Source organism: Xyrauchen texanus, chromosome 10 (genome assembly GCF_025860055.1).
Source record: "Xyrauchen texanus isolate HMW12.3.18 chromosome 10, RBS_HiC_50CHRs, whole genome shotgun sequence".
NCBI lineage: Eukaryota > Metazoa > Chordata > Actinopteri > Cypriniformes > Catostomidae > Xyrauchen > Xyrauchen texanus.
In genome coordinates this window covers 25,037,310-25,053,685 of record NC_068285.1, presented here as the reverse complement: position 1 = coordinate 25,053,685, position 16,376 = coordinate 25,037,310, and the positions used below count along the sequence as shown (strand labels likewise).

The following is a 16,376-nucleotide window of genomic DNA, read 5'->3' as shown; positions in this document are numbered from 1 at the left end:
TAGACAGACAGACAGACAGACAGATAGACAGATAGACAGATAGACAGATAGCTAGATAGATAGATAGATAGATAGATAGATAGATAGATAGATAGATAGATAGATAGATAGATAGATAGATAGATAGATAGATAGATAGATAGATAGATAGAGAGAAATGAATTAGCCATTTAATATAGTTTTAGTTTAGATGGAGTACAGCACACCACAGGACATGTCAACATTCCAAAAGTATTTCATGTCAATCTCGTATACATATGTGGAATCTTCAGAGTCATGTATTCAGCGCCAATAAGAAAAAGAGTCCACACACTCAGCTTCCCTTAATCAGAGCATATGTAACCCAGCACAATAACCAATAATTCAAAGCTCAGTCTCTTCCGCCACGAAAGAACAGTGTTCCTTAGCAGGGAGTCCCTCAGTAACACGTGTCACTCTTAATTCCAACTAGCTGCGTGACGGCCACCAGACACCCAATCATGAAACACACACCCGCTCTTTGTTTGCTTATGTGTTTCTTTCATTTCCCAATCCCAAACAGAGCAGTATGAAATAAACTGCACATTTTCCATTCCATTGCAGTAGGCGTTGCCTGCTTTGGCTCATTTTAAGGAAGTTTGCCACTCAGAGGACAAACGGTTAAATTAAAGATGACTAAATGATGACTACATTTCCCAACCATGAAAAAGAAAGCTTGTCAATCCCAAGTTTGCGTTTGAAATGAGGTCGACAAATGTAAGATTTTGGTTTTCCCATCCTGCATTTAGAATGAGAAAAAAAGCAACATGAATAGATCATTAATTCTCCATGTTTGAAAAAAAAAAAAAATCCAATGAAAAAACTGCATTACATTAATCCTAATAAAATGGGGGGGCAAGCTTTATTTATTTAGCATATTCCCATTATGATGTATAGTATATAATTATATATGCTTGATAGCAAGTTAACCACGTGTGTGTGTGTGTGTGTGTGTGTGTGTGTGTGTGTGTGTGTGTGTGTGTGTGTGTGTGTGTGTGTGTGTGTGTGTGTGTGTGTGTGTGTGTGTGAGAGAGGCTGCATGTCTGAGTCTTAGCTACGCTGGATATGTGTCCCGCCTGAGGGAGAGATTAGGAACATTGTTGTTGTCTTGTGAGCAGACAGCCGCTCACACATGATAAATTGTTTCCGCGTTGAGCTCGTACTATAAGCCTATGCCTCCACCAGGCCTCCCAGGTTCTCAAACCCCAATGCTGAATTTTTCCCTAAGATCACTGCAATCTACAGTTGCACCTTACCATTCTTTTGTTCATGAGTTCATGAGTCCTTATTTTATTGTAAAACTTGCCTCTGAAAGCAGTTTCAAAGAAATTTTACAAATATCAGATGACCTCGTTGCCTTTTCAGTGCAAATACACTATTATATCTGTGTAATTCCAGCTTTTACATTACCAGTTAACAGTTTGGAAACTTGATTGAATGTATGTTTTTCTCAATCTTAAAACATTTTGGTGCTTAATAGAATATTCCTGGTTTAATACACAAGTTAAGCTCAACTGACAGCATTTGTGACATAATGTTAATTACTGGATTATAAATTGTGCCTACCTATGTATTATTTTGGAAACTACATTTTTTAATAAAAAAAATGTTTTGAAACGGATGAGTTGGACCAGATAGTGAAGGAAAAGCAGCTAAAAAGTGCTCAGCATACATAGGAACTTCTTCGATACTGTTTAAAAAGCATCCCAGAATATCTCATAATGTTGGTTGGGAAAATGAAAGTGTGCAAAGTCTTACTTTAAGAAGCAAAAATATAAGATGCTTATTATTTGTTTCACATTTTGGTCTCTAAATGATTCCCATAATTCAATTGGAGATGTATTAGTTTTATCATTAGCACTTATTTGTTACTCACAAATGAAGGCACAGTCATGCTGGGTACACTAATGATGTGAGAGAAAGGTCATCTGGAGTCTACCTTACAGTTATTTAGGAAATGAGAGTGCTTTGGTGAATGAGATGATCAATTAATACCAATTATCAGAGCTCTGATAATTCACTAGCGAGAATTACATCAAGAGTGCTTAATTGCCCTACCAAGACCCACAAATATGTGCTTTTCTCCTCACTGTCCAGGGTTATTAAGTGCGGTAGGTTGCCTTGATATGTTGGCCATGCTTAAAATATAATTTGGGGAACAACGGAATAAAGACAATCTGTAATTGCTAGGTATCGCTGAGCTTGAAGATGATTTAGGGTCCCAGTGGGGAACTACATAAATAAAAAATAAGCAAAAACCTTTTAACATTTTAAATAAACCCTCAGACCATTCAAACATTCCTGTCATAAATGATATGATGGCTGCATTCATTATTTATAAATTTAGGCACTACATTTTTCAAAAGTCTGAAGGTAGAATTGAAACAGAATATTTGGAAGACTTTGTTTTATGGTGCAGTTCAACCCTTTGTTGATGCTGTGTGAGGTTTTACTCCATGATTACCACAATTTTCTAATTAATTTCATTAGGAAATTAATTTAAAATCAATAAAATTATTGAGTTAATTGCTTTTAATTTCTAACTAAAATAGGCAACCTTCAATTAGCTTCAAGTAAATATTGGCTGTATGTAATTATTAAATTAAAGCCATCAAACTTTTACATTTTTATAAAATTGAGCATGGATTGCATTTAAGAGAAAATCTATGCAAGATTCCTAAAACAATTTTTTGCAAGATAACTGGAATTTGACAAAAACATTATCAACAAACTAGACACCTTTACATGATCGTATACATACTTTTGAAGAAAAACGTATAAGTTGGTGAATTTACAAGCAAAGCAGGCCAGACGGTAATACTTTACATTAACGTTCCCTTTGTTAAGGGTTTATAAAGTAGTTTATTAAAAAACTAAAAGTAATTAATATGACAAGATTAAAAAGTGTAACGTTTATGCAATACCAAATTCTGAGCACTTGCATGTTATGAAGAATTAATAAATACACATACAGTATTCATACTTAATCAGCAACATAAAATGCCTTAATTCATGATTTATATCACAATGCAGAGAAAATAGACTATTATAGTGAGACTAAAAGGAGGAATTATATCATTTTGCTACAGTCCACTTCAGTTTAATAAATACAGTAACATCTTGACTTACTTATTTGTGTCCACATTAAATTAAGGTACATTTTCATAGGTTACTAATGTTAAATATGTGTTCTTGAGCATGTATAACATGTGAGGTAAAATGGCTCACTATTTGGCAAGTATTGCACAAAAGTTTCCATTTGTATTTACTTTGTTACAGCCACATATCAATGATTTATAATGCATTTGTAAATCACGCATTAGTTAATTAATATTCCTCTTTATAAAATTATTTAATTGTTTCAATAAACCATGTGGACAAATGTAAAATGTGCCTACAAATAAATTTATTTATAAAGCAAATTTTAATAATAATAATAATGAAAAAGCTTTTAAATGGATGTAGACCAGAGAGTGAAGGAAAAGCAAAACAGCATTATTTGGTCCAAGAAATATTGAATACTTTTATGTTTTCTTTGACCAGTTGTACATCAAGATTACTCCTTGTCACCTTTGGCTTGCTATGTATTGAAGATGATTTTATAAAACATTCCTTGAGGATTGCTTTGCCAATAAATTGTGCAAAACATTTTTCCAACATCAATAGAAGTTATTTTATTATATAGCTTTAAAAATTGCTCTTCGACAAAAAAAAAAAAAACTAAAAATCAAATGTTTTGTATTTGTAGTGACTGAACAACACTGGCCAATGCAATAGTTACATGCACAAATACAACAATGGGTTTACTCCATTATCAAAACATATTTGCCTAGCAGGGAAATTTAAAAAAAAAAGAGTAACAGCTAAAATCACAGTGAGTTATTTTTTAGTTCCTCTGTCCAAACAGTGCAAAGAGAACAACATAGAAATGTATAGAGAGAAAAAAGAGGCCTGAAATGAGGTTAACAAACTCACTAACACTGATGCACATGTCCTTTAACGTCTCTCAATGGGGGGAACCCTCATTCATATCTTCAGAAGTTATTTTTCACTCTTAATAAACAGGCCAACCATTGTCACATGGAGGGCTCTTGTTATTATTTTTTGAAGTAATTACACCTTATTATCAGTGTTTATTTTAGTGAGGGTGAATGCAAGTGTGGGACAGGGAGTTGTGGGTGGTGTTGATGGGCTGCACTGCTGAACAGTTGCCCCTGTGAGTATTTTATTTTTTTTACTCAAGGTTTGGGCATTGTAGCTGTGCTCTGCCACTAATTTCAGACCCACAAAAGAAACGTGCAATTAGGACTATTATTACAGCAGCTGCGCGTTCCCTGCATGGCAGCCCCGTCTTCTCTTGGCTCATGGTGGAGATGCTTGCTGTGGTCTAGAGCACCCCAGTGTGACCGCAACACTCATCTGTGTGTGTGTGATAGAACCACCACAGAATACACAAATAAACTGGAACTAGGTTATCAGTAAATAAAACCAAGTAATATACGTTTGATTTGAATGTATATGTATAATCTTGTCATTTTATTGAAGTAGGTATTTTAATAATTTCTCAGATTTGGAATAATCCACAGATTTTGTTGTTTCAGAAGGAAATTGGTCATTTAATTTACCAAAGTGACATTCAACTGATCACAAAATTATAGTCAGGACATTACTGATGTAAAAAACAGCACCATCACTATTTGAAAAAAGTAATTTTTTATCAAATCTAGACAGGCTACCATCACGCTACCTTTTACACCTTATTCTTGAGTAATCATGCTAAATTGTTAATTTGGTACTAGAAAATCACTTGCCATTATATCAAACCAAGCTGAAAGCTACTTGGTTCATTAAATGAAGCTCAACAATGTCTTTGTTTTTGAGTTGCCATAATATGCAATAGACTGGCATGTCTTATGGTAAAAATGAGGTCAAAAATGGCAAACAAAAAGCTTTCTCAAGAAACTCATCAGTCAATCGTTGTTTTGAGGAATGAAGGATATACAATGTTTGAAATGGCCAAAAACTGAGGATTTCATACAAAGGTGTTCACTACAGTCTTCAAAGACAAAGGATAACTGTCTCTAACAAGAACAGAAAGAGATGTGGATGGCCCAGATGTACAACTAAACAAGAGCATAAGTACATCAGAGTCTCTAGTTTGAGAAATAGACACCTCACATGTCCTCAGCTGACAGCTTCATTGAATTCTACCTACTCAACATCAGTTTCATGTACACCAGTAAAGAGAAGACTCAGGGGTGCAGGACTTATTGCAAAGAAAAAGACACTTTTGAAACAGAAAAACAAAAATAAAAGTTTAGAGTTGGCAAAGAAACACAGACATTGGACAACAGATCATTGGAAAAGAGTGTTATGGATCTTAACCCCATTGAGTTTTGTGGGATCAGCTAGACTGTAAGGTGTGTGAGAAGTGCCCGATAAGACGATCACATCTATGGCAAGTGCTACAGGAAGTGTGGGGTGAAATGTCACTTGAGTATCTGGCAAACTGACAGCTAGAATGCCAAGGATCTGCAAAGCTGTCATTGCTGCACGTGGAGGATTATTTGGTGAGAACTCTTTGAAGTAGTTTAAGAAGTTTTATCAAATTAATATAGGAATTTTTCACGTTATTAATGTCCTGTTACTTAACTTTGGTGAATAAAAGTACCAATTTCTTTACATAAGAGCAAAGTCTGTACATTATTCCAAACTTTTGGCCACCAGTGTGTGTGTAATATATATATATATATATACATCTAGCTCTGGAAAAAATTAAGAGACCACACCAAATGTTTCTTAAATCAGCATCTCTACATGTATGGCAGACAATCCATTTAAGTGTGTTGAATTCCTGCTCTAATTTTTGCACCAGGAGTGTCATAAAGTCACCCAACAGCAATGTGCAAGACCGGTAGAGAGCATGCCAAGACGTATGAAAGCTGTGATTGAAAATAAAGGTTATTCCACCAAATATTGATTTTGAACCCTTCCTAAGTTAAAACATTATTGTGTTTAAAAACAATTATAAACTTGTTTTCTTTGCATTATTCGAAGTCTGAAAATGCTGCATCTTGTTATTTTGACCAGTTGTCATTTTATTTGGAATTAGGAAGAAATGTTGTCTGTAGTTCATAGAATAAAACTAAAATGTTCATTTACTCAAACACATACCTCTAAATAGTAAATCCAGAGAAACTGATAATTTTGTACTTTTTTTCCAGAGCTGTATACAGTATATATATATATATATATATATATATATATATATATATATATATATATATATATATATATATATATAAATAATACACACACACATCATGTTGAAATAAAAAACATTTGAATGTCAAATTAAATATTCCTTTTTTCAATTATTGTATAAAACAATATATTGTTCTTTCCTGTATTCACATTAAAAATTATTTGATTTTTAGATTTATTATAGATATTAGGTTAGGGTAAGTGACCTGTTGGCAGAATTTAAAAAGATCCAAATTCAAAAGTAATTACAAAAAGTACAAAATAAATAATATATTGGAAAATAATATACTGGCCTAAAGATTGTGCATGCTTAATTCTCATGAACTGTGAAACTGACTTTGGAAAGGCCATAAAGATCCACCTCGCTCAAACACAAGAGCATAATCTTCTTCGTTCAGGCACAAACAAAATGGCTCTGGAATCTCCACTGTTGTTGTCACTTAATGATTTTCACACCTCAATGACTCTCAAGTAATTAAAATAATGATCCAGCACAGAGCGCTTATTTTAAAGGGCATGGGTGTATTTACATGTTTTGATTGTGTATGTGTGCTGGCAAGATATGGGTGTCCCTGATGTCAAAAGCGAGAATGTAATCATAAATTTGACATCAGGTCATTAAAGTCACAGTCAACAACTGAATATCTATTAAACAACACATAGTTGAGCGAGAGGGCTCCAGCCTTAATATACATTTAGGGTAATAACAAAACAATATAGTTACTGTACTTCTTAGTTGAACTTGCAGTTTTCTGTCAGGTATTCTATATTTTTTACAGATATTCTTATTTCTTATATTTAATATGGGGAACCTTGAATTTGAATTAGGTGACAACTCACTCACCACATATTGTAGTCCTAAGATTCTCATTTCATACATTTAATAATTCAAAAAGTTTGAATTTTGGGAAGGTGAAAAGCTGCAAAATAGGGGTTTAAAACAGAGACAGGAGTGAAACGTTGGTCCACTACACTGCAGTAGGAGATGCCTCACTGGTATTGATTGCAGCTCATTATGACCCTCTGACTCAGAGCCACAAATCCAGAGAAATCATTTAGCTAGGGGAGTGCTTCTGGGCAAATTGTCCTCTGGTTCTATGTGGGAGCCCTTGCTGTGAAGAGTGGAGAAGCAGGGCCCGGTCGGGAGTGGGCAGGCCCAGGCAGGACCGGCTGGGGCCTCATGCTGCGATCACCTCCGTGCCTCTGACAAACACTTCACTGGATAATCTCCCTACCAGAGACTTTGCCAAGCCCCATGGGCTCAGGGGGAAGTGTCAGGAAACAGTAGAGCAGTTTTAGCTCAAGTCTTCAAACCCTCCTAATGTATGTAAGCAGCTGTATCTCAATAAATGTTACACAGAGATCTGCTCGCACTGGCTAACAATGTTTACAAGACTTTCCAGTTGTTTTCAGTCCTGCTTGTATTAATGATTAGAAATACTGGATTCAAATTTTTAATTGAGGTCGTGCTTCCAAATTTAATATACAGCTAAACATAAAAGCACAACATTAAGAAAAGTTCAACTAAATAGGGAAAGCATCTCTTTATTATCACAATTAATACATAAATGGTATATGCGGTAGGAAAAATAAAAATAAACGCATTGATCGCAGATTGACCAGTTTTATGATGTTGGGCTTCCAACAGAAATAAGATAAGTCACATTTTTATTGACAGGCCAAACTGACAATATTCAAATCTGGGAGAAAAAAAAAAAGAAAAAAAAAAGTAATCCAACTGTTAGGAGGTTTCCATCTTGTATCCATGTTTTTCAAGCTCCGCTCTGAGGAGAACATGAGAAAAAAAAATTAAGAGAAAATATGCAAAACAAAAACATTTTGTATTCCATGAAAAATAACATAGCATTTACAACCTTTTGGCTTCAGGAAAGGGTAAGGCTTTATTATTGGGAACACAATTAACTATATATCAGCAATCTATTAATTTATCTTTTTTTTTTTTTTTTTTATTTAAAGAATATACTGTATGTGAGCACATTAAATGGTAAATGGTCTGCACTTATATAGCGCTTTTATTTAACCTTAGAGGTTACCAAAGCGCTTTACACTGTGTCCCAATCACCCATTCATATACCAATGGTGGCAGACCATTTTAAATGGCAGTATTTATTGTGGCAAAGTTCTCACGCATAAAAAATGTGGTTTGAGGCCACCATGGGTTTTGGTTAGCCATCAGAGTATTAGATCCTGAGGGACCGTTTTCTTCTAAATCAGTGCACAGAACACAGAATTCTAACACAGAATACTTTAAAACAAAATGGGTGGGTTTTACAATTTTCAGCAACAGAACATTCTAGCAATAGACACTAGGACAGCACTGTACTGTAATATACAGTTAAAGTCAGAAGTTTACATGCACCCTAGCCAAATACATTTAAATATAGAGGCATGCTTGGGGTCATTGTCAATTTGAAAAGACCCATTTGCGACACGCTTTAACTTCCTGGCTGCTATGTTGAGATGTTGCTTCAATATATCCACATACTTTTCCTTCCTTGTGATGATATCTAGCTATTTTGTGAAGTGCACCAGTCCCTCATGCAGCAAAGCACCCCCACAACATGATGCTGCCACCCCCATGCTTCACAGCTGGGATGGTGTTCTTTGGCTTGCAAGCCTCATGTACTATTGTTTGTACAGATGAACGTGGTACCTTAAGCATTTGGAAATTGCTCCCAAGGTTGATCCAGACATGTGGAGGTCAACAATTGTTTTTCTGAGGTCTTGGCTGATTTATTTAGATTTTCCCGTGATGTCAAGCAAAGAGGCACAGAGTTTGAAGGAAGGCCTTAAAATACATCCACAGGTATGCCTCCAATTCAGTTTACATCCTGTCAGAAGCTAATTGGCTAATTGTCTAAAGGCTTGACATCATTTTCTGGAAATTTCCAACCTGCTTAAAGGTACAGTTAACTTATTATATGTAAACTTCTGACCCACTGGAATTGTGATATAGTCAATTAAAAGTGAAACAATCTGCCAAGATGCCACTGTTGGACCCTTGAGCAAAGCCATTGACCCTACCTGCTCCAGGGGTGCCGTATCATGGCTGACCCTGCACTCTGACCCCAGCTTAGCTGGGATATGTGGAAAAAAAAAAAAAAATTTCACTGTATATATGCATAAACAAAAATGTATGTATAATGTGTGACCAAAATAAAGGCTTCTTCATGTCATGCACAAAGATGTCCTTAAACAACTTGCCAAAACTACAATTTGCTAATAGAACATGTGTAGAGTGGTTAAAAAATGTGTTTTAATGGCTTCAACCTAAGCGTATGTAAACTTCTGGCTTCAACTCTATATACACCTTTTGTGTATCAGTAGGAAATATAAATTTTAGGTTTCAAATATAATTGAATAGAAGAACAATGAGCCCTACAACAAATGGTGCGCCCCCCACAGAGCCCAGATAGCAATATCATTGAGTCAGTCTGGGATTACATGAAGAGACAAAAGCAATTGAGACAGCCTATATAGATAGAAAAACTGTGGTAAATTCTCCAAGAAGCTTTTTTCATTTTTCTCAAGCGCCTAAAACTTTTGCACAGCGCTGTATTATATAAATATATAAACACAGATCAGCCATAACATTAAAACCACCTGCCTAATATTGTGTAGGTCTCCCTCGTGCCGACAAAACAGCACCAACCAGCATTTCAGAATGAGATGCTATTCTTCTCACCACAGTTGTACAGAGTGGTTATCTGAGTTACCGTAGACTTTTTAATCAGTCTGGCCATTCTCTGTTGACCTAAAAGTGATTTGGACCATGGCTTGATTGTTGGTGCCAGATGTGCTGGTTTGATTATTTCTGTAACTGCTGATCTCCTGATTTTCACACACAACAGTCTCTAGAATTTACTCCGAATGGTGTCAAAAACAAAAAACATCCCTTAGCAGCAGTTCTGCAGATGGAAATGCCTTGTTTTTTGTTTTAAGCTGGGAAGAGGTCAACAGAGAATAGCCAGTCCGATTCGAAGGTAACTCAGATAACCGCTCTCTACAATTGTGGTGAAAAGAATATCATATCATGCTATTCTGAGATGCTGGTTGGTGCGATTTTGTCAGCACGAGGGGAATCTACACAATATTAGGCAGGAGGTTTTAAAGTTGTGGCTGATCTGTGTATTTGCATATATATAAAACTTATTTTCGTCACACATTATTCATTTCGAACATATGCAGTGAAATTATTTTTTTCGCATATCCTAGCGAAGCTAGGGTCAGAGGATATATATATAAATATATTAAAAAAATCTACATTCACAATTAATAAAACCTGGCACACATACATGTATTTTTTAAAGATTTTTTCATTGTTAATGTAGAGTTAGTACACTTTATATTTAAAACATTAAAAATATTTAGGCTACTTAATGTCTCACACAACCTTCCCCACTTCATATGTATAAATAAAAGCAAAATCGAAGTCAACTTGTAAAATCTACCTGAGCTGATTAGAAAAATCATCCTCTACGTTGTCATCATCCCAGTTATCCTCCCAAACATGGGCATCCTCATCTTCATCCAGGCCTGTCCAGTCTGCGAATGACACGAATAGAGCTATGAAGCTCAATCAAAATTCAACACTGAATCCAGCTGCAATTCACTACACATAACCAGTGTGGAACTGCTATTAATTCTGCTCAAGATTAATAAACATCACAACTACAGCGCATTAGTCAAATTATATTCTATACCTTGAAATTATTGAAGAAACGAGAGAGATTCACAATAAACAAAGTGCATATGAGTTTTTGAGGTGCTACACATGCTGGCTGCTAATACATGACCAGACATATTATTGTTGTTATTTCACGTTGGTTAATTATGGATTTTCAAAACGATCATCAAAACGTACAGCACATGATAGTTATTCATTTGTTGTCCTTTCCAAAGCCACAGATGGTTGAATAAAATAAAGATTGTGTGTTGGTTAGCTTAGCATGCTAGTTGGCTAGCTGAGTCACTGTCTAGAATGGATGTTTATTTACCCTCAAATCATATAAAAGCGCATTTCTAACCAAAAACACACGAAATTATGGTTCACATACCCTCTGCAGGGAATTCTTCAAATTCGTCGTCCTCCTCCAACAACCCCAAATCCACTGTTTGTTTCTTCTCTGACATGTCTTGCTACTGTTCCACCCGCTCGACACAGCTTCTCGTGGACGCTCCTGTAACAAGGGGACGTTAAGTGTGCGCGTGCGCGTGCGCAGCTCTGTGACAACGCGTACAAACAAACCAGTGCACAGTTCTTTGACATGCATAAGGGCTTCTCTGCCTTTATTATATGAGCTGTTTGAAGTGTTTATTTATGAAGGCTCTGCATAATAAGTATTCCTGAAGAGGCCTTATTGTGCCTAGCAATTTTCTAAATGCGTGGATATAATTTATTTTAACCCATCCCAGCCTTTTTCTTGCAGTATGTAAACTAATTTAAATACAGTGATGTACATAATTCGTGCACACGTGGAAGTTCATGCTTTTGTGAACACTACTGCGATCTATTTAAAAAGGAGGTTAAGACTTGTATTTATTATTTGTTTGTTGTTGTTGTTGTTGATGATGATGATGATGTTGTTGTTTAGTTTGATAATTTTTCATTTATATAAACTATTACAATGAAAAAACACGATTAACTAATTATTTAGTTTAATGTATGTTGTCAATGGTGTAAAGCTATTTTGTGTGTGTGAGATTGTGTGTGTGTTTGTTTGTGTATTTGTGCGTGTGTGTGTTTGTTTTTGTATGTGTGTGTTTTTTGTGTGTGTGTTTGAGTATGTGTTTTGTGTGTTTTTGTTTGTGTGTTTGTTTTTGTGTGTGTTTGTTTGTGTGTGCTTGTTTTTGTGTGTGTGTTTTGTGCGTGTGTGTGTGTGTGTGTGTGTGTGTGTGTGTGTGTGTGTGTCCAGATCTATTTAGTTATTAAAAAATGCATGATATGTGCAACTCACACAAGTTAAGCTTGACTAAACTTCTTCTAAGATAAACATGTTTTCAATTATTGAGTTCAAAGTCATTTTGATATTTTTTCTGGAGCTTAAATTAAATATGTCATGTGGAGAACCATTCAAAGACAGTAAAAAAAACTAAAACTTCTCATTAAAGCTTAAATTCTTGAAAAGGTAATGTTGGTGAGTAGTGAAGAATAATATTTTATTATTATTTCTTAAAAAAATATGCAGTGAAACCATTTTTTTTTTAAATATCACACACACCAAATCAAAGTCATGTGGTGTTACCAACATGTAGGTTGCCATTTTGTTGTCATGCTAGAAGAAGCAACAACAAATAAACAGAGGAGACCTCTTTAGATCCCAAAAACTGTGTGTGAAAAAAGATAATAATTATACTTAAAAATATACTTTTATGATTAGTCACATTTTTTTCAGGCCATTTGGAGTAAGCCTCTACTCAAAAATTCATGATATGTGTGAAAGTTGCCTTACCTAATTGTACACAAAATTACATTTCTACAAACTTGACATGTGTGTTTTAAATAGCATTTTTAAAAGATTTCTTATTTTTATCACCTCGGACAATCTTATTTGTCAATGACCCACATGACAATAAAGAAATACAGAAAAAACTGTTACTGATTTTGCAGATAACTGGCGGTGAAATGTAGAAAACAAGTTGAAAACACTCCAGTGAAGGTGCATCTCAGAAATGATCTGACAGCTACAGACAAGAACATTGTGTTGTATAGATAAATGACAGCACATACACAACAAATCCACACATTCCACAATGAAAATTGTCCTGTGGCTCCAATTTGCTGACAGTTGGTGAAAAATCTCAACTAAGATCCTGCTCACTTATTCTATTTTCAAATTATTTTGTAATCATCCAATGTCCATACAGAAGTAGACAAAGGAAGTGATTTATACAGGAGGATGATGGTGTTCTCGAACAGCTTATATACAAGAGGATATAGTAGATATGGAAACTAGGATTCTTAGTGCTGTTTTGGGTCCACATTTTCTCTTGTGCCAGAAAAAAGAATTGCTAAACAAAATTACTGCATAAGAACTCTTGGAATAAAATAGAGGGATCATTCCAGTCCATCTCAGGTAAGGGCCTGGGAATCTCTCACAGTGTCTGTGGAGCATACCTGAGACTGCAGTTACACTGTGGCGCCTGGAGTCTCAGGAGATGGGGAGGGGGCAGACAGCGGGGCTACCCAGACTGACTTGCAGGCTTTCTTCGTATGTGAGAATGCCTTTCATTGGCCCCTCCAGGACAGTATCGCACAGAGTCCTCCTCACAGAGGCTCCAACCCTACCTGGCAAGTCTGGCAGTCTCGCTTCCACCGGTCCTTATCAGGACAAAGATCACAATATGGCTTGAGGGGTGCTAGGACAAGCGGAGGGGACAGAAGGGTTTTATAGGACCAAGAGGTATAGCAGAGCCATCATCACCACCAGCTCTCATCTGACTGATCACCGATCTGATAAATGACAGGACTCTCCTTTTGCCAGTGAAAGTGACAGCACACCAGAACATGTCTACCTGTCCAAGTGCCCTTGATGAGATAATCGCCCGTCTCATTCAGCATAAATACAAGAATGCCTAATAAGACAGCAAGTGTTTCACTGTGAAGTCCAACTCTTGAAGCAAATGTTCTTCATATGCTATTGGTGGAGTTGACGTCTGTTTTCATTTGTATATCTTGCTTTATTTTTGTGATTACTATGCACACTTTATTTACTAAAGGCTAATGGGAGATTGACATTAAAATCTTAGAATGACCTGAGTATGGTTAAACAGAAGCTGAACAATTCAATAAATGAGGTAAACTTTAGGAAAACATGTCAGCTTTGCTCATTTGAAAATGTGTGGAGTGATTTGCTTCCAGGATATCTGACAAGATGAATGTGTACATCTAATCCCACCCAGTCACCAAGTCTTAGGCTTTCTTTTTAAGTGGTATTAATATGTCACTATCAATATCAATAAATCTGGTGTTTTGTGGCTAAAATGATGTAATAACACTTTAAAAAGTTACATGAACAGATGGAAAAAATTAATATATTAAAGGCCTGCATTTCCTCTAACCCATCTTTCTGCCTATCTAATTCATGTGTCTATCAATAGGAATTTTACCCTCTTATTTTTCCTCTGTCTTTCTTGAAAAGGCCTGTCAGCTGGAGCTTGAGGTACAGTTTGCCAACAGGCTAATGACCCTTTATGGCAATACAATCTGATGTTTGTCCTGGCCGGCCCTCCGGTAATCCTTCCACCTTTGCGGCTTAGTTATGCTCAGGCTTAAGTTGCATATTTTGTATTTATCAGGATTTTGCTGATAAATGCTATCAGCAGAGGGAAATGAAATATGGGTGGTCTTTCTCAAGTTGCAAGAACAGACAGTTATTTCATGTAGATTTCAGCTGTTATTTTCTTACTTCACAGTCCTATTGTCACAAAACAACTTTTTTCCCAGGTTGAGCAGTTTTAAACCAGCATAACTGTGAAAGGACATACAATATTTGTATTTCCATGGCCCTTGAATGTGGTTACGTCCACATTTTATATTTCAAATCAGTGTACATTTTTTCAAACAGCCTTACCCCATTGCTACATTGTGTAGATTTCCTATCAACAACATATCCATCCAATAACAATATACTCACTGTAGGAGCAAAAACAAAGAACTCAAAGAACTTAAAAAATCTAAATTCAGAATAAAGAAGGTATTTGCTAATGTAAACACCACATTGTTTAGGGAACATCAGTCATTGCTACATAAACAACTCAAAGCCATATTCTGAACGCAATGTTAATTTTACTCATGATTTATAGTAAATGCTCTTAACCAAATGATTCTTGACAATAATGCATGGAGTCACATGTAAAGCTCAGATATAAATAGCGCACAGGGAGTGTGAAAAGTCAAATGTTTTGACTAGGAACAATATTTCAAACAACAATTTCAGCAGGCCTTCTATCAAAGTATGATGCAAAAAAAATGGGCACGATAAGTTTGTTTCAGTGTGTTACTCTTAAAAATGACAGTAATCAGTCTGCCTCAGCGCTGCTTGTGTAAATAAAGCATCGCCTTATTAATATATATTTAATGACAGAATTCAGGCAACGCTATGATTAAGAGATGCAAACATTGTTGATAATATTTGTCTGACCTTGCATTACAATAGTGCATTGTGATTGGTGGCTTACACTGCAGGTCTCTCTCTCTCTCTCTCTCTCTCTCTCTCACTGGAATGACATTCTCAAGTGAATGTCGCTCATCAAGGGGCTTACGGAGTAAGTGATAAAGTGTTCCACTCTAATACCTGCCCTCTTCTCATCTGTCATCTATAAAGAGGATTTGAAATGAAGCAACATTCTTCAGGATATAATGAACTCAAAAGCATACAGAGGGATATTGTAAAACAAATAAATGGAGAGTGAAAACTTGCAGAAAATGTATAGTTCCACTTTTGGGGTTAGACTTTTGGATTAAAAATACACTTATACTATAAAATATTTATTTAATGTACTGTTTAATTGTCCACCCTCATTCATAATTGCGTACAAGTTTGGTCAATATTGATTTAACCCAAGTAAATGGGATAGTTCGCTCAAAAATGAAGACGCTGTCATCATTTACGCAGAACTCAAAAACAGAATATCAGCGACTGACAATCTCAGTCACCATTCACTTTCATTGCATATTTTTTACCTACAATGAAAGTGAATGGTGACCTATTCTGTCAATTTTCCAAACATCTCTTTTTGAGTCATTTTTGAGTTGGAACAATATGAAGGTGAGTAAATGATGACAAAGTTTTCATTTTCGGGTGAAATCATTGAAATCATGTTTTATACTCTAATCTTTCTTGATTTCAGGTTCTAATGCGCAATGCATTATAGAATTGAGTAATACACTCCATATGACTATGGGCCCGGAATTAACCCCTGATTGGGCTGATTGATAAATGAAGCTGTCCTTATTTTTGGGCAAGGCTCCTCTGCGGGCCCCTTCAGCTCTGGACTTTGTCCAGGAAAACCTCTAACAGCTACCTATTAAGTAGTTAGACCCACAAGGCTGGAGCACTGTGTATGGATTG

General features: G+C 35.7%; 1 protein-coding gene across 1 annotated transcript; it reads right to left on the bottom strand.

Moving 5' to 3' along the window:
* Window positions 1-7,811: 7,811 nt before the first annotated feature.
* LOC127650772 (26S proteasome complex subunit SEM1) lies at window positions 7,812-11,499 on the bottom strand. The gene is made up of 3 exons (XM_052136407.1): window positions 11,361-11,499; window positions 10,755-10,848; window positions 7,812-8,066 (listed from the first exon to the last, which is right to left on the bottom strand). Exons 1-3 carry the CDS (start codon window positions 11,434-11,436, stop codon window positions 8,024-8,026), a joined length of 213 nt encoding a protein of 70 aa, XP_051992367.1. The 5' UTR covers window positions 11,437-11,499; the 3' UTR covers window positions 7,812-8,023.
* Between the last annotated feature and the right edge of the window lie 4,877 nt (window positions 11,500-16,376).

What these genes read in the sequence shown, in the direction of transcription:
- LOC127650772 (XM_052136407.1), bottom strand. Translation starts at nt 11,436, where the DNA reads ATGTCAGAGAAGAAACAAACAGTGGATTTGGGGTTGTTGGAGGAGGAC. An exon ending in TGAAGAATTCCCTGCAGAGG is followed by an intron (nt 10,849 to 11,360) that starts GTATGTGAACCA and finishes TGTCATTCGCAG; the next exon opens with ACTGGACAGGCCTGGATGAA. An exon ending in GATTTTTCTAATCAGCTCAG is followed by an intron (nt 8,067 to 10,754) that starts GTAGATTTTACA and finishes TGTTCTCCTCAG; the next exon opens with AGCGGAGCTTGAAAAACATG.